The 23,853-nt window shown below is 42.9% G+C and overlaps 1 protein-coding gene across 4 annotated transcripts in view; it reads left to right on the plus strand.

Moving 5' to 3' along the window:
• Positions 1-23,853, plus strand: part of NUP153 (nucleoporin 153) — a 310,572-nt gene that overhangs the window by 280,919 nt on the left and 5,800 nt on the right. For all 4 annotated transcript variants that reach the window (XM_033934594.1, XM_033934593.1, XM_033934596.1 and 1 more), the window contains one exon: positions 17,622-17,790. In XM_033934594.1, coding sequence (XP_033790485.1) covers positions 17,622-17,790 — 169 coding nt within the window. The remainder of the gene's footprint in view (positions 1-17,621; positions 17,791-23,853) is intronic.

Raw genomic sequence — 23,853 nt, forward strand, 5'->3', positions numbered from 1 at the left:
AACCATTTTCGTCAGTTGAGTCCTGTGTTTTTTCATTACCAGCTGGTTCTTTTTTGCCTATGGATTCAGATCTCAGGCATCAATATTCCACAGAGGCTTCATCCTCTTTCTCTACCATGAGACTTACTTCGAGGGGTTCCCAGTTGCCTTCGACTCAATTAGATTTCCCCTCTTCTGCTTTGATGTCCTTTACTCAAATGAGTAAAGATCTTAACATCACATTACAGTCTGATTCAGTATACTCTAAGGAGTATTTGGAAGAACTGGGTATTCCTCATCCTCCTACGGATTCATTAAAATTATCCATGATTAGCATTCTCACTCAAACTTTCAAAAGAAATCTTGCTACACCATATTCCGTTCCTGCTGTGCCAGCAACACTGGAATCTCGATATCAAATTGTTCACTGTACGGGATTTGAATAGTCTCAACTATCCCATCAATCTCTTCTTGTTGGGTCTTCCTTGAAAACGACCAATCCAGCCAAGGTCTATGCCACAGTCCCACCTGGCCGAGAGGGAAGGGCCATGGATAAATTTGGCCGGTGCCTGTATCAAAATTCTATGATGACAAATAAAATTTTAAACTACAACTTTATTTTTTACATCATATCTCAAATATTGGGTCAATGCTATGCCCACTTTTTTCAAGTACCTTCTAGAGCTTCGCCTGACAGAATTCCAGCATATGCATTACATCTGGGACGACTTCGCATACATATGGTCCAGGCTGCATATGATGCTTTTGAGATGTCTTACAGCAGTGTTCTTCAACCACTGTCCATGGACCGGTTTCCGGTCCACAGAAATTTCCTGCCGGTCTACAGGGCCTGAACGTGCATCAGGCCCAAAACAGTGTTATTCAACCGCCGGTCCACGGTGTGATCGATGCGGCATTAGCTTCAAGCCAGCTCCCTCTTCCTCACTGATTCAGTGCACAAAGCCATGGGCAGTGGTTCCTACATGCATCCTGCGCCTGAACCAGAAGCCTTCTTTCTGACTTCGCAACGTCAGAGGGAAGGCTTCCAGATGAAGTGCGGGACACGCAAGGAGCTGCTGCCCGCAACTTTGTGCACTGAATCAGTGAGGAAGAGGGAGTCGGCCTGAAGATAACACCAGGGGCGGCATAAATTGGCCAGAAGGTAAGGCATAGCAAGGAGGGAGGGAGACAACAAAGGTAGGGGGAATGATTTTATTTTTTAATTTTGGGATTGAATTATGTCAATTTTGAAAATTTACATCTGCTGTTAGTGTGCTTTGTGTAGTTTAATTTTGTGGTTAACCGTTTTGTGTTGTTAATAAGATTATATTGTGTGTATCTATGCAAAATGAATGGAAAAAATAGTGTTACAATTAGTACTATTATGGGGGCGGGGTCTGGGGCAGAGATGGGCGGGGTCTTGCCTACGACTTAGCCCAGTGTTCTTCAACCGCTGGTCCGCAAAATAATTATTTTATTTCTGCCGGTCCATTAGTGTAAAAAGGTTTAAGAACACTGTCTTACAGGACTACTGCTTTCTCGGTGGCGATGCGCCATCTTGACTGGCTCCACACCATAGATATGGACCCAAATCTACAACATCCCATGCCAAGGCAATGAGTTGTTTGATGACTCTATTGAGGCAATTACAAAGCGCTTGTCTGAGCATGAGAAGTCATCTGCCTCCTTCATCAGATCAAACCTGAACCCTTCCACAGATAATGGTTTTACACCTCCTCCATCTTCCCAAAGGCGTTTTCCTCAGAAGGCAGCACCTGATTCAAGGCCGCCTCTTAAGAAAGAGCAGTCTCAACAGCAGCAATGGAGGCAGCGTAACCCTCAGACTCCCACTGCACCTAAGCTTTCTCAGTCTTTTTAATCAACTCACACAGAGAGCATTACCTTATTCATTCTACCTCTCCTCATCTCTTTTTTCCATAAGGGGTCATTCCTTCATTTCTACCAAGAATGGGACTTCACTCTCATCTGGGAAGGCCTCTCTCTGCACTTCCTTCTGATTACAAAAGAGTAACCTTTCAATTTTTTCAGACCACCCTTCTTCTTCATGAAGCTTAAGCTCCGCGTTGTCTCCATGTCATCGAGGAGGTTCCTCTGGAGCAGCAGAACACGGGGTTTTTCTCCCATTATGTCCTTGTCCTGAAGAAGATGGGAGATCTGCGACCTATTCTGAACAAATTCCTTGTCAGAGATTAATTTTGAATGCTGTCTATAGCATCATTGTATCCTCTTCTGGATCAAATCGATTTGTTATGCTCCCTGGATCTCAGAGGCTTACACATTTCTATTCGTCCAGCCTCTTACTAGCTCTTCAGATTTCGGGTGGGAAATTATCATTTTCAATATAGTGTGCTACCCTTTGGCCTGGCATCATCTCCCAGAGTCTTCACCAAGTGCCTAGTAGTGGTAGCAGCAGCTCTGTGAAACCATGGTCTTCAGGTTTTTTTGTACCTGGACAACTGGCTCATCAAGGCTTCAACATCTCAGGGGGTTATTGTAGCGACCCAAAGGACTACTTGGTTCCTCCAAAGCTTGGGGTTCAAAATCAACTTCCCAAAATCCCAACTACAGCCCTCTCAGACTCTACAGCTCATCAGAGCTGTACTGGATATTGTACAACTCAGAGCATTCCTTCCTCAGCAGTGTCAGGATGCTCTCATTCAACTTTATCACAAAGTGTCATCCCTCACTTTACTTTCAGCAAGACACATGATGGTTCTCCTAGGTCACATGGCCTCTACAATTCACGTGACTCCTTTTGCCAGACTTCACCTACGAATTCCTCAGTGGACCCTGACATTTTAGAAAGCACAGGCTTTAGACCCACTCTCTCAGCACATTACAGTGGCTCCTTCATTGAGACAGTCTCTCCCTGGTGAATGCTCTCTTCCAAACTCTCCAGAGGTTTACTGTTTCAAACGCCCCCTCATCAGAAGTTCCTCACGACAGATTCCTCGATCTATGCTTCAGGGGCTCATCTCGATGGTCTCCATACTCAAGGCCATTGGTCCACCACAGATCATCAGTGTCACATAAATCTGTTGGAACTCAGAGCGATCTTCAATGCTCTCGAAGCTCTTCAACATCTTCTCCATGATTAAGTAGTCCTCATTCAGACAGACAACCAAGTCGCCATGTACTACGTTAACAAGCAGGGAGGCACAGGATCTCTCTCACTCTGCCAGAAAGCAAAAAGGTGTGGAATTGGGCAATCCTTCACAACACCTTTCTAAAAGCGGCCTCTATTCAAGGAGAGAAAAACTGTCTGGCGGACAAATGGAGTTGTCTTCTGAAACCTCACGTATGGACGCTCAATTCCTCGCCCCTCCATCACATTTTTTCTCAGTGGGGGACTCCTCAGATCTCTTTGTGTCTCTCCACAACAACAAACTGCCTCAATTCTGCTCCAGGATATACTCTCCTCATCGCCTTGAGGCAGATGCTTTTCTTCTGGAATGGACGAATCAGTTTATATATGCATTTCCTCTCATTCTCAAGATGCTCGTCAAACTCAAACACGAACATGCCACCATGATTCTGATAGCTCCTCAGTGGCTCAGACAACCTTGGTTCTCCCTTCTGCTTCAACTCAGCAGCAGGGAGCCATTATTTCTACCAGTGTTTCCCTCTCTGCTTCCACAGAGTCAGGGGTCGCTACTTCATCCCAACCTGCAGTCTCTACACCTGCCAGCTTGGTACCTCTCAACCTAACTGCCACTCCACAGTTTCTCAATCTGTCAAGGACATTTTAGAGGCTTCTCGGAAGCCTACCATTAGACAATGTTACAATCAGAAATGGACTAGATTTTCTGCTTGGTGCACCATTCATCACAAGGTGCCTCAGTCTACTTCCTTATCTTCAGTTTTAGATTACCTGTTACATTTATCTCAATCAGGCCTCAAATCCACATCTATTCAAGTTCATCTCAGTGCAATTGCTGCTTTCCATCAGCCTATAGAAAGAAAACCCTTTTCTGCTCAACCTGTGGTTTCCATATTTATGAAAGGACTTTTCAATGTCAAGCCTCTTCTCAAACCGACTCCAGTGGTTTGGAATCTCAAATATCTCACTTGGAAAATTGTTTTTCTCATTGGTCTCATGTCTGCTCGCAGAGTCAGTGAGCTACAAGCTTTAGTAGCAGACCCACATGACAAGGTGGTCCTCTATACTCATCCTAAATTCTTACCTAAAGTGGTTTCAGAATTTCATCTCAACCAATCCATTGTACTTCCAGTGTTTTTTCCAAAGCTTCATTCTCACTCTGGAGAAACAGCTCTTCATACTCTGGACTGTAAGCATGCTTTAGCTTTTTACTTGCAACGTGCTAAGCCACACAAATCTGCCCCTCAACTTTTTGTCTCCTTCAAACCAAACAAGTTAGGACATCCAGTTTCCAAGCACACATCATCTCCAACTGGATGACTGCTGGCATCTCTTTCTGCTATGTTCAGGCTGGACTGCATCTACAGGGTTGAATCACAGCCCATAAAGTTAGAGTCATGGCGGCATCTGTAGCTTTCCTTAGATCTACTCCTATTGAGGAAATCTGCAAAGCTGCCACTTGGTCCTCGGTTCATACCTTCACCTCTCATTATTGTCTGGATTCCTTTTCCAGACGGGATGGCCATTTCGGCCAGGCAGTTTTACAAAATTTATTCTCATAAATTGGCAACACTCCCACCATCCCATTATGATTAGCTTGGAGGTCACCCACATGTGAGAATATGCTGCCTGCTTGTCCTGGGATAAAGCACAGTTACTTACCGTAGCAGGGGTTATCCAGGAACAGCAGGCAGATATTCTCACAACCCACCCACATCCCCTGATTCGCTTCTTAGCTAGCTATCTGAACTGAGGAGACGCACGCCCTACCTCGGGCGGGAAGGCACTCGCGCATGCGTGGTGCAGCAGTTGTGAACTTTCTTAAAGTTTTACAAGCAAGTCTGCTTGCGAGGTTGTCTGCATCTGGGTTCCATGGATGACGTCACTCACATGTGAGAATATCTGCTTGCTGTCCCTGGATAACACCTTTTACAGTAAGTAACTGCTTTCCGGCCCATAGAGCCCCAAGACCGAATAATATTTAGATTGAAGCAAATGGATCTCCCCATGATTCAAATGAGTCTCTTGTAATAAGACTATATCCCATTGTAAATGCTTTAGCTCATTAATAATAATGCTACATTTGCCCTTGTCATTAAGACCATTAACATTCCAAGCCCCCAGTAACATAGCTGGTGTTGTTGCCAATTGGCTTTTACTAGAAAGAACATAATCAATTCCCTGTCCTTCTCCCTGCCTACCCACCCTTCTCCCCTCTCCCCCACTGACTGCCTTCAAAATACATTTTTAGATCTTCACATGGCATTGGACTCTGCACCCTGGCTCTGTAATCCTCACAGTTGCTTTACTCCAGGGGTGCCCACACTTTTTTGGCTTGCGAGCTACTTTTAAAATGACCAAGTCAAAATGATCTACCAACAATAAAATTTTTAAAAAACACAAAGCACACTGTACGCAGAGAAAATGTTAATTATCATTTGTATTCAGGGGAGGTTTTCAGAGGTGAAGGCAGATGACTTTAAAATATGCAATGTCACCTCAGTAACAACTATACAAAAATAGTCGGATTCCAGAACTTGGAGACTTAGCAGATGGCAGGCTAACATTGAGCTCCCTCCTATGAGCATAATTTGTTAGTTTTAAAGTAATAAATTTTCTCCAGATTCATTTTAAATTGAAGAGAATGGCATCAACTAAACTAAAACCACAAGAAACTCCTGCTAAATCAACAGGAAAGTCTAAAAGATTTAAGGAGGATCCACAAACAGCCAGTGGGGTCCCATTACCTATGGATGCTCTGGATATAATTGAGGTAATGGAAGAATTAAGGAATATTAATTTAAACCTAATGGAAATGAAGAAAGAAATGAATATTATGAACAGTAAGTTTGATATTTTAAATAATAGAATGGACAAATTGGAAGATAAAATGGGAAAAATTGAAAATATACAATAAAATTACAAGGAAGATCATAGTATCTTGTTGGAAATGAATAAGAAATTGATTGACATGGAAAACAGATCTAGAAATCAGAATATAAGATTAATTGGATTAAGGGAAGGTGCTGAGGAGAAAAACATGATCTCTTTTTTAGAGGAAATAATACCAAAAATTATTCCAATAAAAATGAAAAGTTCATTGGAAATAGAGAGAGCACACAGAATTGGAAAGAAAAATGCTCAACATCAAGAAAAACCAAAAACTGTAATATTGAGAATGCTAAGATTCCCTCAAGTACTAGATATTTTAAAAGCTGCAAAAGAGGCAAAAAATATAACATACATAGACTCTAATCTGATCTTTCTCCCAGACTTTGCAAAAGAGGCTGTTCAGGTCAGGAAAAATTTTTACAACTTAGACAACCTTTGAAAGAAATAGGAGCTCAATATGGTTTATATTATCCTGCATTAATGAAAATAACTTACAAAGGAAAATTTCATCAGTTTAGTGATCCAGAAAAACTTAAGGAATTTATTTCATCCCAAGAAACAGCTAATATGAATTAAAATTTAATGTACCTAATGGAATTAAAACAATTTCAAGATAAAAAAAAGGGTTTGAAATTTATTCTCATTGATTTTAATCGAATAGATAAATATTTTCTAAAAGAAATTGAAGAAAGTTTATATATATATATATATATATATATATATATACAGTGGTGCCTCACACAACGAACTTAATTCGTTCCAGGAGCAAGTTTGTTATGCGAAAAGTTCGTTATGTGAAACGCGTTTTCCCATAACAATACATGTTAAAAAAAATAATTCGTTCTGTAGCATAAAATATGCTAAGATGACATAAAAAAAGATAAATTTTTGGTTATTATTTTTATTTAGATACATCTAAAAACATAATTGTTTTTTAAAACAACACACATTTTTTAAATTTAAAGACAGACTAAGTAGAGTCTAATTTTACAGTGAGAGAGGGCAGAGTCTCAGCGGCAAAAACTGGGACTTAACTGTTCATTTTTTTTTTTTTTCTACCGTGTTTCCCCGATGATAAGGCAGGGCCATCAAATAAGACAGCCCCCCCTTTTTAGAAAAAAATGTAAAATAAGGCACCCCCCCGCAAATAAGCCACCCACCGATACCTGCGCTTACCCGAATCGGGTGGTACGGTGGGTGACTCCGTGTGGTCCCTGGCACCCCCGACACGATCGGGGCAAGAGGGAGCTCAAGCCCTCTTGCCCCCCCCGACTCCCCGACACGATCGGGGCAAGAGGGAGCTCAAGCCCTCTTGCCCCCCCGACTCCCCGACACGATCGGGGCAAGAGGGAGCTCAAGCCCTCTTGCCCCCCCGACTCCCCGACACGATCGGGGCAAAAGGGAGCTCAAGCCCTCTTGCCCCCCCGACTCCCCGACACGATCGGGGCAAAAGGGAGCCCAAGCCCTCTTGCCCCGCCGATTCCCCAACTCCCCGACAATATCGGGCCAGGAGGGAGCCCAAGTCCTCCTGGCCACGGCGACCCCCTAACCCCACCCTGCACTACATTACGGGCAGGAGGGATCCCAGGCCCTCCTGCCCTCGACGCAAACCCCCCCTCCCCCCAACGACTGCCCCCCCCAAGAACCTCCGACCGCCCCCCCAGCCGACCCGCGACCCCCCTGGCCGACCCCCACGACACCCCTGGCCGACCCCCACGCCACCCCCAACCCCCTTCCCCGTACCTTTCTGTAGTTGGCCGGACAGACGGGAGCCAACCCCGCCTGTCCGGCAGGCAGCCATCGACGGAATGAGGCCGGATTGGCCCATCCGTCCCAAAGCTCCCCCTACTGGTGGGGCCTAAGGCGCCTGGGCCAATCAGAATAGGCCCGGGAGCCTTAGGTCCCTCCTGGGGGCAGGGCCTGAGGCACATGGTCGGGTTGGGCCCATGTGCCTCAGGCCCCGCCCCCAGGAGGGACCTAAGGCTCCCGGGCCTATTCTGATTGGCCCAGGCGCCTTAGGCCCCACCAGTAGGCGGAGCTTTGGGACGGATGGGCCAATCCGGCCTCATTCCGTCGTTGGCTGCCTGCCGGACAGGCGGGTTTGGCTCCCGTCTGTCCGGCCAACTACAGAAAGGTACGGGGAAGGGGGTTGGGGGTGTCGTGGGGGTCGGCCAGGGGGGTCGCGGGTCGGCTGGGGGGGCGGTCGGAGGTTCTTGGGGGGGGCGGTCGTTGGGGGGAGGGGGGGTTTGCGTCGAGGGCAGGAGGGCCTGGGATCCCTCCTGCCCGTAATGTAGTGCAGGGTGGGGTTAGGGGGTCGCCGTGGCCAGGAGGACTTGGGCTCCCTCCTGGCCCGATATTTTGTGGGGAGTTGGGGAATCGGCGGGGCAAGAGGGCTTGGGCTCCTTTTTGCCCCGATCGTGTCGGGGAGTCGGGGGGGCAAGAGGGAGCCAGGCGGAGAAAGGGCAGTTAAGCGCAGTGCCTGCGCGGAAGGATGCAGCTCGGGCGACTTCGTTGTGTGAAACGAAGTTCGTTGTACGGATCAAGACATAAAGTTCGTTGTGCGCAGCGTTCGCTGTGCGAGGCGTCCGTTATGCGAGGCACCACTGTATATATATATATATATATATATATATATATATATATATATATATATATATATATATATATATATATATATATATATTTATATATTTATTTATTTATTTATTTATTTTTTTAATTCACTTCAGTAGGCATTATGGCTGCTACAAATAACTCATTAACTGTAATGGAACATTTAGTACAGATTCAAATTAATACTGAAAAGAGTTCTACTACAGAATGGTAAACAAATGAATAATTAAATATTCATATATTCATATTTACCTGACGATGGAGAGAATGTGGAGGACAGTGGGAGGAGCATGGAACATTGATTAAGGCCTTGAGGAAATTCCTTCGAGTGGACAACCGAGGAGTTTCTTGGGTGTGGAAAGTATGGGATTTCCGTTGAGGGTTAAGGATATGGATCTTTGTGAAAGGTCAGAGGTTGAGTTGTAGGTGAGCTGCTGCTGTTTTGTAGTTAATGTTCCCCCTATGGAGATTAGAGCGGCTCGCCTCCTCCCTATGCTCTCTGAAGTGGAGGTTTGGCTGTGGCACTGGGGTTGCGGGAGAACTACGGGCTTTGGTCCTGAAATACTTTACGACTGCGAATTGTTCAGCTGACTTTCTGTTTCACTGCTTCTGGACTTAGGAGACTAACAGGGGTGAGGTGAGCAGTTTCTTTCCCGGGCTCTGGCTCCGGCTCCGGAGATAACGCACTGTAGCACACTGAGGCGTTTATAGAGTAAAGCCCGGTGAAATTTGCACCCTCCTGTGTCTCACCCTCAATCTGGCTTACATCAGCTGGCTCTGCGATTGCCTGGTTACGGAGCAGCGGCGGAGTTACAGCTGGTCGTGACTTGCGGCTCGGATTGGATCTGGAGACTGGGGTTTTTTGGGGTTTTTTGTGTGTGTCATAGCGACTGATTGCCAACTCTAAACATAACTTTTAACCTTTTGGAGAGAGTAATTGATGCCAAATTTTGTTTGTGATTGGGGAGCAGAAATTGATTTAAATAACTGCTAACAGATTTAGATTGCTTCAGTGAGAATTTCGATTGGAAAAATTCCTAAGAGAAGAAATTGTATTTCAAAGAGAGCTTTCTACAGACAAACCAAGGGACAATGATTCTTTCCTAAGGGATTGTTTACTTTTGAGTTATAATTGTAGACCTTTTCAACTGTGATATATACTGCAGCAAATTGAAGTGATATTGTTAAAATTAATTATGGCCTAAAAGTTCTATCATGTTAATTATAAAGATTAATAGAAATGGATGAATTATAGAGAATATAATACTACAATGGTAATTCTAAAATTTAAATGAAATAATATATTTATATTATCTTAAATAAGACTTGATAATACTTTATTAATATTAAGAAGGGATGTAAAAGAAATTCAAATGTAGTTTTGATATTTAAAATGTAATTTTAAAGTACAAATGTCTTACTGAATTGATTTCATGAAGATTTTTATATAAAAGCTTGGTATTTAATTAAAAAGAATGTAAGGGGTTTTAAATATATAGTTTGCTCAATATTTAATAATAAAGGAGGAATAGTTAAATGAGATGTTTATGGGAGGGATAGGGTGGCCTGGTCTGAGCAGATGTCTTCAAGTTATCGTATTATTAGGAGGGGAGGGCATAGGGAGGGTTTTTGGTATCATAGAAATTTAATATTTAAGGAATTAAGTGAGGGGAAGAATGTATTATATAGTAAATTGAAGGGAATTAATTATATGTATGTAAAGTATAATAAATGAATGTATTTGTTGAAGTTCAAATGTGCTGGAAATAAATATTTTGATGGAACTTAAATTATTTTCACAACCATCCAATAAAAAGAAAGAAAGTACTTTTATTCTTAAAACAACAGAATATTGATTTATGTTACATCCAGGAGACTCACTTATCAGATTTAGAGTCTCAAAAGCTTAAAGGAAACTGGGTGAAACATTGCTTTTATGCCCCAGCTGTAAAGAAAAAAAGCAGGTGTTGCAATATTGGTGAATAAGAGATGTAATGCTATGTTCAAATTAATTGCTGCTGATTCCTTAGGAAGGTGGATACATGTAGACATGAATCTGGGAAATACTACCATGGCGCTATTCAATGTATATGCACCTAATTCGAACCAAATTGAATTTTTCAAATCTCTACAACAATTATTGTTACCACTGGCTGCTTCTAATTTAGTTGTGGCAGGGGATTTTAATGCTGTTATAGATCCTTTAATGGACAAAAAAACCTAGCAGAATTATGAAATCATTAGGGTTGGATAATTTGGTTCAAAATTGTGATTTAAAAGATATATGGCGAATATTTCATTTTAATGACTGGGAATTTTCGTTTTGCTCCCATGTCCACAAATCATTTTCAAGAATAGATTATATATTTGTTTCAAATGCATTAGTTCAGCAAGTATCACAAGCCTTCATTGATCCAATTATTTTATCTGATCATGGTGGGGTGTGGATTAAAATTAAAATGAGTGACCAGGAGGATAGAAGATCTGTACATCCCCAGTTTCAGGAAAGGCCGCAAGAACAAGCGGTCAAAAGACCCGGTTTGGATGACACCTGAAGTAAAGAGGGCAATCAGTGACAAGAAAGTGTCCTTCCGGAAATGGAAGAGGGATCCAACGGAGGAAAATCACCAGGAGCACAGGAAATGCCAAAAGGAATGCCACCAAGAGGTTAGAAAAGCAAAAGGGAAATACGAGGAGGGGCTGGCCAGGGAGGCGAAAAACTTCAAGGCATTCTTCAGTTATGTAAAGGGGAAGCAACCAGTGAGAGAGGAGGTGGGGCCATTGGACGATGGGGATAGGAAGGGAGTGATTAAGGAGGATAAAGAGGTAGCTGAGAGGTTGAACACGTTCTTCTCGTCGGTCTTCACGAGCAAGGACACGTCCAATATACCGGAGCTCATGAGTGGGGAGCAGGCCAAAAGATTGGGGCATATAGAGGTAAGTCGGGAGGATGTCCTCAAGCAGATTGACAGACTGAAAAGCGGCAAATCACCGGGACTGGACGGGATCCACCCAAGGGTTCTAAAGAAACTAAGTCAGGAAATAGTGGGCGCAATCCAGCATGTTTGCAACCTATCCTTGAAAACTGGAGAGGTACCAGAGGACTGGAAACTGGCGAATGTCACACCTATCTTTAAGAAAGGATTGAGAGGTGACCCCGGGAACTACAGGCCGGTGAGCCTGACTTCAGTTATAGGGAAGATGGTGGAAGCAATGATCAAGGACAGCATTTGCGAGCACATCAAGAAAAATGGCCTACTGCGGACAAGCCAGCATGGATTCTGTAAGGGAAGGTCGTGCCTGACAAACCTTCTGTACTTCTTTGAGGGAATAAGCAGTCAGGTAGACAAAGGGGAACCCATAGACATCATTTACCTCGATTTTCAAAAGGCCTTTGACAAGGTGCCACATGAAAGGCTGCTTAGGAAGCTGTGGAACCACGGGGTGGGCGGGGATGTACACAGATGGATCAAGCACTGGCTGTCAGGTAGACTACAGAGGGTCGGAGTAAAGGGCCAATATTCTGACTGGCGGGGAGTCACGAGCGGTGTGCCACAGGGATCGGTGCTGGGGCCGCTACTCTTCAACATATTTATCAATGACCTGGAAACGGAGGCAAAGTGTGAGGTTATAAAATTTGCAGACGATACCAAACTCTGTGCCAGAGTTAGGACCAGGGAGGAGTGTGAGGAACTGCAAAGGGACCTCGATAAGCTGGAGGACTGGGCAAACAAATGGCAAATGCGCTTTAACGTAGATAAATGCAAGGTCATGCACATAGGGAAAAAACTCGTTGTTCGAGTATAAAATGGGGGGGAGATTGCTGGAAGACACTGGACTTGAGAGAGACTTGGGTGTGCTAGTGGATCCATCCATGAAACCATCCGCACAGTGTGCAGCAGCCTCGAAGAAAGCCAACAGAATGCTGGGCATCATCAAGAGGGGCATATCAACCAGGACGCGGGAAGTCATCATGCCGCTGTATCGAGCGATGGTGTGCCCACATCTGGAATACTGCGTTCAATATTGGTCGCCGCACCTCAAGAAGGACATGGCAGTTCTTGAGAGAGTCCAAAGGAGGGCAACGAAACTGGTAAGAGGGCTGGAAAACTGCCCTTATGCCGAGAGGCTGGATAAACTGGGGCTCTTCTCTCTGGAAAAGAGGAGGCTCAGGGGGGATATGATAGAGACCTTCAAAATACTTAGGGGCATAGAGAGGGTGGACAGGTTCTTCAGACTAAAAGGGACGACAGGTACGAGGGGGCACTCAGAGAAACTGAAGGGAGATAGGTTCAAATCAAATGCAAGGAAGTTTTTCTTCACCCAAAGGGTCGTGGACAAATGGAATGCGCTCCCGGAGGAAGTGATCCGGCAGAGTACAGTACAGGGATTCAAACAGGGATCGGACAGATTCCTGAGGGAAAAGGGGATCGTGGGGTATTGAGGGAGGTGCTGGGGTGTTGCATAAGTATAGACAGCTCACCAGGTCGTGCAGGTGCAAGGCCGGAGGGTTAGGACATTGATGGGAAGATAGGACTTCGATGAGAAACCTAGGGGGCAAGGGGGCCCCTTCTGGTGATTAAGGCAGGTCATGACCTGTTGGGCCGCCGCGGGGGCGGACTGTTGGGCGGGATGGACCTCTGGTCTGACCCGGCAGAGGCACTGCTTATGTTCTTATGGAGATTTTATAATGCTTTGCTTGTAGAACCAAATTTTATTGAGAAAATTTAGTTAAAAATAAATTATTATTTTCAAATAAATAATACGGATGATATTTCAGTGGAGACGTTATAGGATGCTTTTAAGGCAACCATAAGAGGCCAAATTATTTCTTTTTCAGCGTATATTAAAAAACAAATTAAAAATCAATTTTCCAGGTTAGAAAAAGAAATTAAGATATTGGAATCAAAATTAATGGATAAATGGAAATATTCTATTTTACAGGATCTTTTGAAAGCTAAAGGGAAATATAATGAGATTTCTTCTAAAATGATAAGGAAAGATTTATTTTCTCAACAGGCATATTATGCAAATTCAAATAAGGCAGGAAGATTACTAGCAAATTATTTAAAAGCAAAAAAAATGAAAAACAAATGTAGTGGCGATAGAAGATGAAAAAGGAAATGCTTTTACACAAATTGATTCTATTTTAAAACAATTTTTACAATTTTATAAATATCTGTATTCTTATGAGCCTTATTTAGATAAAGAAAAGGATGGATTGGAATTTTTAAATTTAATTAAGGGACTGAAAATTCCTGAGCATATAAAAGAAAGTTTAGAAAAGTCAATATCAATTAAGGAATTGCAAGCAGCATTGAAGTCCCTTAGAGTTGGATCCGCTCCAGGTGGAGATGGAGATAGAGTAAAGAGTTCTATAAATCATTCCAAATTACCCTATTACCATATTTATTAAATTTATATCAGAATCAACTAACTAATGGTTGTATTACTGGTACCATGGCAAAATCATTAACTATAGTCTTGCCAAAGCCAAATAAAGATCCCACTCTGGTTTCAAACTACAGGCCTATTTCTTTAATTAATGTTGATGGAAAACTTTTAGATAAAACTTTAGCTATACGTTTGGCTAAAACTCTACCTTTTATTATTGGAATGCATCAAACTGGATTCGTTGCTCAAAGACATTCTTCTAACAACACTAGGCTTGCCTTGCATATGTTGAATTTATCAAAAGCCTTAAATGATGCGGCTTTTTCTGTATCCCTTGATGCAGAGAAGGCCTTTGATCGTGTTGAATGGACCTTCATGTATCAAGTGTTGGAATGGTTTGGTATTGGTTCAGGATTTATACAAATGATTCAAACATTGTATAGCTCCCCTGTTGCTAAATTATAAATTAATAATAATTTTTCAGATGGCTTTAGGTTGCAGAGGGGGGTTAGACAAGGCTGTCCCTTATCTCCTCTGCTTTTTGATATTTTATTGGAACCCTTGTTATTAGCTATTCAGCAAGTAGATGAGATTCAGGGTATTCCTCATAGAGATTGGGAATATAAGGTCTCGGCGTACGCAGATGATATATTGCTATATTTGAGAAATCCTGAGACAACCATTCCTTGCTTACTTGAAATGATTGAGAAATTTGGAAAATTTTCAGGTTACAAGATAAATTGGAGTAAATTAGAAATTCTTCCACTCAATGTCCATTGTACAAAAGGTTTGTTTGATTCATTTCCCTTTCTATGGAGGGAGGATGGAATAAAATATTTAGGCATTTGGATTAAAAATACAATGGAAGAAATAATAAAAATAAATGAAAAATCGTTATTAAAGAAGGTCACAGAAATGTGTGAGCAATGGAATCCTTTACATCTTTCATGGTGGGGGAGAGTACAAACTATTAAGATGATGATCTTGTCTGTGGTTTATCAGATGGGTATGTTGCTGGTTTATTTTCAAGGGTCCTTTTATAAAAAATTAAATAGTATTCTTATAAAATTTATTTGGCTAGGTAAAACTCCTAGAGTGGCCTTGGTATCTTTACAAAGGCCAATTTCAGAGGGAGGGGTACATTTTCCCAATTTTTATAGGTATCATCAAGCCTATATTTTGCGCCAGGGTATGTATTGGGTCCTCCCAGAGCTCATTGAAAAACTCCCAGATTAGTTGTGGCTTGAATGGCAGCTCATGTCTCCTTTGCACCTTTGCCATGTGCTCAGTATCAAAATGCCTAGTTACAGTAAAGATAACAGAATATTAGCTGATACATGGAAAACATTGAGTTATGTAAATAATTTAACAACTATTCCAATTTACAAATCTACAAATCAATCTGTATGGCTGAACTCCAAGATTCAAATTGGCGTAGAAAGGCTCGCCTGGAAGCATTGGATGATAGCAGGAGTACGTCTATTAGATGATGTTATTTCTAATGGTAAAATGCTTGAATTTTCACAGTTGCAACATAAATTTGGCCTTAATAAATCAGAAAGTTTTAGATGGCTGCAACTGAAGCAGGCCATTCAGGCTGGGTTCCCTGACTGGAAAAACCTTAATAATCAATTTAGTATGGAGTTCTTATGTTTTCAGGCAGACTTCTTGGGACACCAGGCCGCCCAGTGGTATGAATTGATGACTGGCTTTATTAAAAAGAAACCAAATACTGGTCTGAGAGACATTTGGAGTATTGAGATTAAGCACCAAATTACTGCATCTCAGTGGCCACGAATTTGGACGTGGAGGATGAGATGTACAGTATCTGCATCTATGAGACAAACTTGTTTTTTTCTGTTACATAGAGCATTATGGACCCCTGTTCGGTTACAAATATTGGATAGCTCTAAGTCTAATAAATGTTGTCACTATCATCTCAAAGCAGGGACTTTAGATCATTTATTATTCTATTGTCCATTTATTATGAATTTCTGGAATTCAATTTGGGACCAAATTAATTGTTTATTAGATAACCCAGTGGCATTATCATATGATACTGTGCTATTTGGTATGGCAATGAGAGCAAAAAGTCAGATTAATAACAAATTATTACTTATAATGACTGGGGTTGCCATTCAACAAATTACATATAATTGGAAAAATTGGAGTAGATTAAATTATAATTTCTGGTGGAATTCCTTATGTCATGTTTATAAAATGGAGAGATTTAATGCAATACAGCAGGGTTTTTTCAGGAAATTTCAAGATGCGTGGGAATCATTTACAAAGTATTGTACTGATTTTATTTTATTTTTTCCCTTAAATTTACAAGTTCAATTATGAGGGGGGAGGGGAGGGTAAATTCATTGTTACATATTGTATAAGGTATTGATTATATGATAAGAAAGGGTGGGAGATAAGAGCATGTCATTTGTACCATTGACGATTATTTAGTGTTATATTTATTGTTAATTTGTTTGGATATATTGTTACACTTATTGTAAATTTGAAAATGAAAAAGAATTAAAAAAAAAAAAAAAAAAGTCAAATATACCCCCTCCCCTTTTACTAAATCGCGATAGCGTTTCTTAGCGCAGGGAGCTGCGCTGAATGCCCCTCGCAACTCCCGACGCTCATAGGCTCCCTGCGCTAAAAACCACTATCACAGTTTAGTAAAAGGGGGCCATAGTGCAAAATATAGACAGCAGATATAAATTCTCAAAACGGACACATTTTGATCACTAAATTAAAAATAAAATCATTTTTCCTACCTTTTTGTCTGGTGATTTCATGAGTCTCTGGTGCACTTCCTTCTTCTGTAAAGCCAATATTTTTCTTTCTGCCTTTCTTTCTCTCTTCCCCTGCCCCACCTCTTTCTGCCTTTCTTTCTCTCTCCCCCTCTGCCTGCCTGTCTTTCTTTCTCTCTCTCCCGCCCCCTCTTTATTTCAGCCTTTCTTTCTCTCTCCCCCTGCCTGACTGTCTTTTTTTCTCTCTCTCTCCCTGCCCCCCTCAAGCCATCGTGCCAATTTCTCCACTTACCTGATTCTTTCCCTACCCCCCAAGCCACCACGTTGATTTCTCCCTGCTGCTTCCCCGAGCGCCGGGCCCACAAGTCTTCATGTCGGGGAGGACGTTCCAGGCCAGCCAGGCAGTGATTGGTTGGCCCAGAACTTCCTCTCGGAGGTGAAGTCTTGTGAGTCCGGCGCTTGTACGCGCCAGGCCTGGTTCGGGGAAGCAGCAGGGAGAAAAAGATTGCGAAGGCAACGCGATCGACTTGCATTGCCTTTACGATCTACTGGTCGATCGCGATCGACCATTTGGGCACCCCTGCTCTACTCACTTCCTGCTGATTCAATGTACCGCTCAGCACCATATTGCCCACTGTGTTCTATGCTGGTATATTCCCGCAGATCCACTAACTTAACTCCAGTGGACTCCACCATCGTATCTTTTTGCATTATCCACCTAATGTGTCCTTCTGTACACTCTATGCCCTCTAATGAGAGTTCATCTTAGGTGTCCATATTGCACCATGATGTCATTTCCTCTTTGAGAGGTCTAGCTTTTGATGTGTTTCCAGAGTCAAATGAATTCTTATTATTTTTCTCATGCTTTTCAGGTGCTGGTTTCCAGTTTGGAGGCAATACTAGTTTCAACTTCAGCAGTGGCATTCCATCTAGTGGCATCTTTACCTTTGGTTCCAATGCAGGGGGTGCTGCATCGGCAGCTGCCCAGCCTCCAGCCTCTTCAAACTTCACCTTTAACCAGCCTCAAGCTTTCACAGTGGGGTAAGGAAACTTTGGGATGGGAAATCAGTTCCTGATGAGTTTATTATGACATGGTGTTTTAAGAGTCTAATTTTTTCATTAACAAGCAGGGTGCATCAGCTGTAGTAGCTGGTTTATCTTAGTCCTATGACCTAGTGTCTCAGAGCTCAGAAAAATCGAGTAGTTCAGCCAGTTTTCAAGCCCTTTCTGTCATCTTTGCCTGCATCCCTGCAGTAGGGTAGACACCCTGAAAGGTTTGGATAACAGAAGGAGGATGAAAATGGTGATATGCATCCTCAAATTGAACCTATTTTAAAACAATTTTTAAAGTTTTATAAATCTCTTTATTCTTCTGAGACTTATTTAGATAGAGAAAAAGATGGTTTAGAGTTTTTGAAATTGTTAGAGGGACCTAAAATTCCTGAACATATAAAAAGAAGTTTGGAAGAGCCAATATCATTAAAAGAATTGGAAACAGCTTTGAAGTCCATTAGAGTTGGATCCACTCCAGGTGGGGATGGTTATACAGTAGATTTTTATAAATCACTTCAAAATACTCTATTGCCTTATTTATTAAATTTATATCAGGCTCAACTAATGAAGGGTTGTATTACAGGCACTATGGCAGAATCTTTAACTATTTTTACCGAAGCCAAATAAAGATCCCACTTTGGTTTCAAATTATAGGCCTATTTCTTTAATCAATGTAGATGGTAAACTTTTAGCTAAGACATTGGCTTTAAGATTGGCTAAAGCTCTCCCTTTCATTATAGGTATGCATCAAATAGGATTCGTTGCTCAAAGACATTCTTCTAATAATACTAGGTTGGCGTTTCATATGCTATATTTAACAAAAGCCATGAATGATCCGGCTTTTTCTGTGTCCTTGGATGCAGAGAAGGCCTTTGATCGAGTAGAATGGACCTTCATGTATCAAGCAATGGAATGGTTTGGTATAAGTTCAGGATTTATACAAATAATACAAACGTTGTATAGCTCCCCTGCTGCTAGGTTGTTTATTAATAATAATTTTTCAGAACGTTTTAATTTGCAAAGGGGGGTTAGACAAGGTTGTCCCTTATCTCCTTTGCTTTTTGATATTGTTTTGGAACCCTTGTTATTAGCTATTCAACAGGTGAAGGAGATACAGGGTATTCTGCGTTCAGATAGAGAATATAAAGTATCTGCATATGCGGATGATATCTTGCTTTATTTGAGAAATCCAGAAACAACCATTCCATGCTTGCTTGAGTTGATTGTGAAATTCGGAAAGTTTTCAGGTTATAAGATAAATTGGAATAAATCAAAAGTTCTTCCACTTAATGTACATTGTACAAAAGGTTTATTTGATGCATTTTCTTTTGTATGGAAGGAAGATGGTCTAAAATATTTAGGAGTTTGGATCAAAAATACAGTGGATGATACAATGAAAGTAAATGAAAAATGTTTATTACAGAAGGTAACAGAAATGTGTGAGCAATGGAATCCTCTGCACTTATCTTGGTGGGGGAGAGTACAAACTGTTAAAATGATGATTTTACCTGTGGTTTGTAACCAAATAGGAATGTTACCAGTTTTTTTTCAGGGGTCTTTTTATAAAAAGTTAAATAGTATTCTAACAAAATTTATTTGGCTGGGTAAAATTCCTAGAATTGCTTTAGTGTCTTTACAAAAGCCAATTATGGAGGGGGGGTAAATTTTCCTAATTTCTATAGGTATCATCAGGCCTATATTTTGCGTCAAGGTATGTATTGGGTCCTCCCAGAGCCCATTGATAATATCCCAGACTGGTTTTGGTTAGAATGGTGACTCATGTTTCCTTTGTGACTTGGTCATGTTCTTAGTATCAAAATGCCAAGGTTATATAAAAATCATAGAATATTTGTTGATACATGGAAAACTTTAAGATATGTAAATACCGTATTTTCACGCAAATAACGCGCACCCGTATAAAACGCGCACACGGGTATAGCGCGCAGAAATCACGATGATATGTACAAAAACTTTGGTATACCGCGCTCACGGGTATACCGCGCATGCTGCCCGACGCTCCTTTCGCCCGCCCTGACTTTCCGTGCGCTGTCCCGACTCTCCGTTCACCCCCCCTGACTTCCGTGCACTGTCCCCCCTTGAAGGTCTGTCCCCATCCTGAAAGCCTGATGCCCCCCCCGACGTCCGATACATCCCTCTCCCCGAAGGACCGCCGACTCCCCAACAATATCGGGCCAGGAGGGAGCCCAAATCCTCCTGGCCACGGCGACCCCCTAACCCCACCCCGCACTACATTACGGGCAGAAGGGATCCCAGGCCCTCCTGCCCTCGACGCAAACCCCCCTCCCCCCAACGACCGCCCCCCCCAAGAACCTCCGACCGCCCCCCCAGCCGACCCGCGACCCCCCTGGCGACCCCCCCACCCCCCTTCCCCGTACCTTTGGTAGTTGGGCCAGAAGGGAGCCCAAACCCTCCTGGCCACGTCGACCCCCTAACCCCACCCCGCACTACATTACGGGCAGGAGGGATCCCAGGCCCTCCTGCCCTCGACGCAAACCCCCCTCCCCCCCAACGACCGCCCCCCCCAAGAACCTCCGACCGCCCCCCCAGCCGACCCGCGACCCCCCTGGCGACCCCCACGACCCCCCCACCCCCCTTCCCCGTACCTTTGGTAGTTGGCCGGACAGACGGGAGCCAAACCCGCCTGTCCGGCAGGCAGCCAACAAAGGAATGAGGCCGGATTGGCCCATCCAACTTAAAGCTCCGCCTACTGGTGGGGCCTAAGGCGCGTGGGCCAATCAGAATAGGCCCTGGAGCCTTAGGTCCCACCTGGGGGCGCGGCCTGAGGCACATGGTCGGGTTGGGCCCATGTGCCTCAGGCCGCGCCCCCAGGTGGGACCTAAGGCTCCAGGGCCTATTCTGATTGGCCCACGTGCCTTAGGCCCCACCAGTAGGCGGAGCTTTAGGATGGATGGGCCAATCCGGCCTCATTCCTTCGTTGGCTGCCTGCCGGACAGGCGGGTTTGGCTCCCGTCTGTCCGGCCAACTCCCAAAGGTACGGGGAAGGGGGGTGGGGGGGTCGTGGGGGTCGGCCAGGGGGGTCGCGGGTCGGCTGGGGGGGCGGTCGGAGGTTCTTGGGGGGGGCGGTCGGTGGGGGGAGGGGGGGTTTGCGTCGAGGGCAGGAGGGCCTGGGATCCCTCCTGCCCGTAATGTAGTGCAGGGTGGGGTTAGGGGGTCGCCGTGGCCAGGAGGGTTTGGGCTCCCTTCTGGCCCAACTACCAAAGGTACGGGGAAGGGGGGTGGGGGGTCGCCAGGGGGGTCGCGGGTCGGCTGGGGGGACGGTCGGAGGTTCTTGGGGGGGGGGCGATCGTTGGAGGGAGGGGGGTTTGCGTCGAGGGCAGGAGGGCCTGGGATCCCTCCTGCCCGTAATGTAGTGCGGGGTGGGGTTAGGGGGTCGCCGTGGCCAGGAGGGTTTGGGCTCCCTTCTGGCCCGATATTGTCGGGAAGTCGGCGGTCCTTCGGGGTGGGGGTGCGAGTGGTCCTGCCGGGGGGGGGGGGGGGATGTATCGGACGTCGGGGAGTCGGCCGGGCAAGAGGGCTTGGGCTCTCTCTTGCTCCGATCGTGGATGCGGGTGGGAGCGCGTGCGAGCGGTCCTGCTGGGGGGGTGAATCGGGCGTCGGGCGGGGTGGGAACTATGTTTTAAAACTTTTGTATACCGCGCTCACGCATATAACGCGCGAGAGGTATGCGCGGTAGGTAAAAACGCATATAACGCGCGCGTTATATGCGTGAAAATACGGTAATCTAACTCCTATTCCGATAAATAAATCAACAACTCAAACGATTTGGTTAAACCCCAAGATCAAAATTGGCGGTTTTAAAATTATCTGGAAACATTGGATGATGGCAGGAATACGCACATTGGAAGATGTAATATCTAACGGTAAGCTGCTTGAGTTTTCACAATTGCAACATAAATTTGGTCTCAACAAATCACAAAGTTTTAGATGGCTGCAATTGAAGCAGGCCATTCAGGCGGGGTTCCCTGAATGGAAAACTCTTAATAATCAATATAGTTTGGAATTCTTATGCTTTCAGATAGATTTCATGGGACACCAGGCCGCACAGTGGTATAAATTAATATCTGGATTTGTGAATAAAAAACCAAAAACTGGTCTTTGGGACATTTGGAGCATTGAGATTAAGCATCAAATTAATGGGTCTCAATGGCCACGAATTTGGTCTTGGAGGATGAGATGTACAGTGTCTGCATCTATGAGACAAACTTGGTTCTTTCTTTTGGATAGAGCTTTTTGGACCCCTGTTCGTTTACAAAAACTGGATAGTTCTAAGTCTAATAGATGTTGGCACTGTCATCTTGAGGCTGGGACATTAGATCATCTTTTATTCTATTGTCCATTTATATTAGTATTTTGGAAATCAATTTGGCCTCAAATCAATAGGATGTTAGAGAATCCGGTAGCCTTGACATATGATACTATTTTATTTGGCATGTCAATGAGAGCGAAGGGTCAGATTTCGTCAAATAATAACAAACTTTTATTTATATTGACTTGAGTTGCCATTCAACAGATTACATTCAATTGGAAAAATCATAGTAGATTAAATTACAGTTTCTGGTGGAATTCTGTGTGTCATATATATATATATATATATATATATATATAAAATGGAGCGCATAATAGCAACACAAAGAGGATATTTTGGTAAATTTCAGAAGATTTAGGGACCATTAACAGATTTTTGTAATGAGTAATAATGTTTTCCCAAAGTAAGATATTTGACATGGAGGGGTGTGGGTGGGTAATAAAGATTAAATCCTATAATGTACAAAAGTATTTAATTGTTTTTGATGTATTGGGGATGGAACTTTTGTAAGGGGAGGGAGGGGTTGGGAGGGTTTTCTAATCTGATATCAATTGTTTAGATACTAGGAATAGTTCATAATATTTAAAATATCATAGCATATAGATATTGGCTGAAAAGTTATATTTTTAATGATATATGAAAGTTAATCAAGTGTATATTTATAAGTTCAAATGATTTTTCTGATACACTTGTTGTAATATGTAAAAATGAATAAAGAATTTAGAAAAAAAAGAAGGAGGAATCTAGTGAATCTTGTATAATGTTGTAAAATTTGGCACCTAATATTTAATGCTAAAAAAAGCAGTGTCTTGTATTTAGGCTGGAAAACCCCAAGAGATTGGTACAATATAGGTGATAAAGTATGGTGATTGAGTACAATGTACAGCTTGAGACCACATCTTCAAAAAGATATAAACAGGGTGAAGATCTGTGTTCTTCCTCATAAAGCACACAGGGTCAGACCTAAAGTTCTTAATATGTATACTATGGAAGAAAGTAGGAAGAATGGAGATAGAGTAAAGACATTTAAATACCTCCATAGCATAAATACACAGGAGGTGAAACTGTTTCAGTTGAAAGTAATCTCTGGAGTTAGGGGGGATTTAGATGAATGTGAAAAGGGACAGACACAGGGGTAATTTAAGAAATACTGCTTTACAGAAAGGATGGTGTTTGTCTGGAACAGTTGCCTGGCAGAGGGGTGGGAATAAGGACTGAATCCAAGAAAGCATAGGACAAGGAAAGGATTGTAGAGCTCACTTAGATGGAATAGATGTGCACGTCACATAGGCCATATTGTTTTTATCTGCATTCATTTTCAATTTTTATATGAAAAAGAATAGTCACATCCTTGATATATGCAACTTTTCATCTCATTTGATCTTAAATTAAGAATCTCGGTATCAAAAAGAACTTTGTTGAAGACTCAACTCAACTCCATTTTCCATTGCTAAGAATGGCAACTAAAGGATCCAATGAAGCCACTTCATTTCAGATCCGTGACAACATCAGTTACATATGTTCATTCATTTCCAATAGAAACTTTGTGGAACTACAATATGATCATCTATTCACTTCTTTATGTCCCACGACTACTACCTAGACAGCATGTCTTGTTTAAATCTTTATTGATTTTCAAACTTTGATAGTGCAAAATCATAAATACTGCATAGAATGCACTAATAACTATACAATTATTACAT

The sequence above is a fragment of the Geotrypetes seraphini genome, chromosome 2 (genome assembly GCF_902459505.1).
Source record: "Geotrypetes seraphini chromosome 2, aGeoSer1.1, whole genome shotgun sequence".
NCBI classification, from domain to species: domain Eukaryota; kingdom Metazoa; phylum Chordata; class Amphibia; order Gymnophiona; family Dermophiidae; genus Geotrypetes; species Geotrypetes seraphini.